The 2,986-nt window shown below is 35.1% G+C and overlaps 1 protein-coding gene across 1 annotated transcript; it reads left to right on the top strand.

Moving 5' to 3' along the window:
- Positions 1 to 277: 277 nt before the first annotated feature.
- Positions 278 to 1,846, top strand: EMWEY_00037600 (hypothetical protein, conserved; the record flags this gene model as incomplete). The annotated part of the gene is made up of 4 exons (XM_013478647.1): positions 278 to 291; positions 506 to 620; positions 1,379 to 1,433; positions 1,791 to 1,846. 4 exons carry the CDS (start codon positions 278 to 280, stop codon positions 1,844 to 1,846), a joined length of 240 nt encoding a protein of 79 aa, XP_013334101.1.
- Positions 1,847 to 2,986: the final 1,140 nt, after the last annotated feature.

Raw genomic sequence — 2,986 nt, 5'->3', positions numbered from 1 at the left:
AATCTCTTTTTAAATGAAAATGACGACGAGGAAAACAAATATTCAGCTTTACCGCATGTTCAAGTTCAGGAGTCGCACAGGGGGGCCCCTGCATGCAACCAGCCAACTTTTTCCACATTCGGGGCCCTGCGGCAAACAAATAGCAAAAATGAAGATTTAAATTTGTTTTATCCAATAAAAGCGCTTAATTTCATTTTCATAATACACAAATCGGAGAAATTTCTTGCCGATCTGCGCTGTACATACACCTCAAGTTCTGTCACATTGGCGACCGACAATGTCTGAGAAAGGGTATTTCTTGCGATCCATCAATAAATAACCCTTTTTTGTATTGTTTTATTCTTTTTCTGTAAATAATTATTAATTTCCCTTCTTTTGATTCAAGAGTTTCTTCGAGTCATGGTCATTTACCTCTCTTTCTCCCTTGCGATCATGAGCGAGCGCTCTGCAGCTGAAGTTGAATATTGAATATTGAATATATGAATATTTTGTTTGTTATTCACAGAGGCAAAGTAACCTTCAAGATAACCCTCGCCTCCGATAGTAAACAACCATTTAAAGTTCTTTCTGTTCCTGATGCAACTCCTTTCTCCGCAGTCATCAAGTTTGCAGCAGAAGAGGTAAGCGCTTTCTCTCTCCTATTAGTACTATTTACTTTGTTACTGTTTAATTAATACTCTCTCTTAGATTAGCAACTTCATGAATCTTGTTTAATAGTATTAAGGGAAGAAGAATAACAAACAAATGACGAATAAGCAGCAATCTTCTGCTGTCTGCACACACGTAGCAACGCTGCATATATGATGTTTTCTTTCTCTTTATTCGTTTGTTTTTTCTTTACACTGTACACACTCTTATAATGCTGCAGGCTATAGGCAAAGAGTGAATATAATACTCCTCCTTGTGCCCTTTTATCCCTCCCTCTGTCCTTTGTTTGTTTTATGCAGTTATTTAGTTGTTAGTTGCGGTGTATGTACAGCTCACAGTATGATCGATGGTTTGCCTTTTTATTCTGTTTGCCTCTTGAGGTGTATAGGCAGCATTGTGTTATTGTAGGGCTTAGGGTTTAGGGTTTATGTGAGTGTCTATAGATGCATTTATTAATCTTTCTTTTTTCTTACTAACCTTAATGAGGGTTTACCAAGGAGGTGCCTATACACCTGAATAAATATTATTAATATTTGTTGTTTGCTGCAGTTTAAGGTTAATGCTGCTACTTGTGCATGCATTACTAATGACGGCGTGGGGATAAACCCTCAACAAACAGCAGGGTTTATTTTCTTAAAACATGGAGGGGAATTGCGCTTAATTCCTCGAGACAGAGTAGGCTCTAGGGTTTAGGGTTTAGGGTTTAGGGTTTAGGGTTTAGGGTTTGAAGGAAGCTACGCGGTACTACGAGCGGCAGCTCTACAGTTCAAAACATGCAGTCAAGGGTTTAGGGTTTAGGGTTTGCAAACACTGCAACCTAAACCCTTTGGCCGTAGACAGCTCCGCCTTTTACGGGGCTCGATCGATGATTTAGGGTTTAGGGTTTAGGGTTTAGGGTTTTTTTGCCGCCTAAACCCTAAAACTGTTTCTTCGCAAACTTCAAGCGGTTGCTGCAGCAGCAGCAGCAGCAGCAGCAAACTCTCATCTGAGGGTTTAGGGTTTGTGAATAAATTATTAAAAAACAAAAAAAAAACTTATAAGGAGGTTTTTAGTTTATTTTGTTGTAAATTTCTATAGTGGAGCACAATTAGTGTTTAGGGTTTAGGGTTTAGGGTTTAGGGTTTGTGAATTAATGATTATAGGACAAAAAAATACTCCCAAGGAGTTTTGGGGTTTATTTTGTTGCAAATTTTTGTAGTGTAGCACGATTAGGGTTTAGGGTTTAGGGTTTAGGGTTTATTGACTTGTGTTTCTATTTGTAGACAAATATCCCTAACTTCTTCTCTTAGGGTTTGTAGGGTTATATTTTTTTCTTTATTAATTATATTAATCATATTATCTATTTTATTTATTATTTTATTTAATATTTTCTCTATTTTTTCTCCTGATGTTTCTTCTAGTGCTACTTGACGAGGATTCGTTATAGGTAAAGTACCATAATATCTGCTGCTGCTGCTGCTGCTCCCTGCAGCAGCAGCAGCAGCAGCAGAAGCAGCTTTTGCCTTAATTGCTGCAGCAGAAAAAAAGAGAGCACAGAGCACAGCAACAAATACTAAAGCAACATATATAACTATTTATGTTTATATTTATGTTTATATTCATAATTATATTTATATCTATATTTATTAATATTATATTTATATTTATATATTAATACAATAAATATTTTTATATATCTGAGGTGTACGTACACCCCGTTTTTTTGGCTTTCTTACCAAGGATTTCCTGTACATGTTTAGCCACCAAAGTATCTTCTTTTTGTTGTTTTTTTTGACTATTTTCTTCTATTTGTGATGAATAAACATTTAATTGGGCTTGTTGTACATCATTTATGCCTAATAAGTCCATTAAACCCTCTGCTCCTCCTTGCGTAGCACCAATAAACCCTGCATGCGTTTCTCCCCCCGCTTCTTGCGGGGTTTCAAAGGAATTAAAAACACAATCTTCCTCCATTTTAAATATATTTAAATAAAATTAAATAAAAAAAGAAAAAAAGAAAAAACAAAAAAGGAATGCCGTACCAGCGGTGGTGACGCCACGGCAAAAAGAAATAATTGAGGTGTATATACACCTCAATTAATTCGCATTTTTATTTTTTAATTTAATTATTTAAATAAAATAAATAAAAAGAAAATAAAAAGAAAAATAAAAAAAAAGTTAAAAAAATATATTTAGTGATTATAGCTTCATGCTGAAGGAAAAGTATACCACCATCGAAGCCCCGATACGTAAACCCTAAACCCTAAACCCTAAACCCTAAACCCTAAACCCTAGTATGAATTTGCTCAATTTTATAGACATTTAATATAAAAACATTTTCTTTTCTTTATTATTTTTC

Source organism: Eimeria maxima, genomic scaffold (assembly GCF_000499605.1).
Source record: "Eimeria maxima Weybridge genomic scaffold, Emw_scaff565, whole genome shotgun sequence".
NCBI classification, from domain to species: Eukaryota; Apicomplexa; class Conoidasida; order Eucoccidiorida; family Eimeriidae; genus Eimeria; species Eimeria maxima.
The sequence above is the reverse complement of the archived record's forward strand: the minus strand, read 5'-3'. Positions and strand labels throughout refer to the sequence as shown.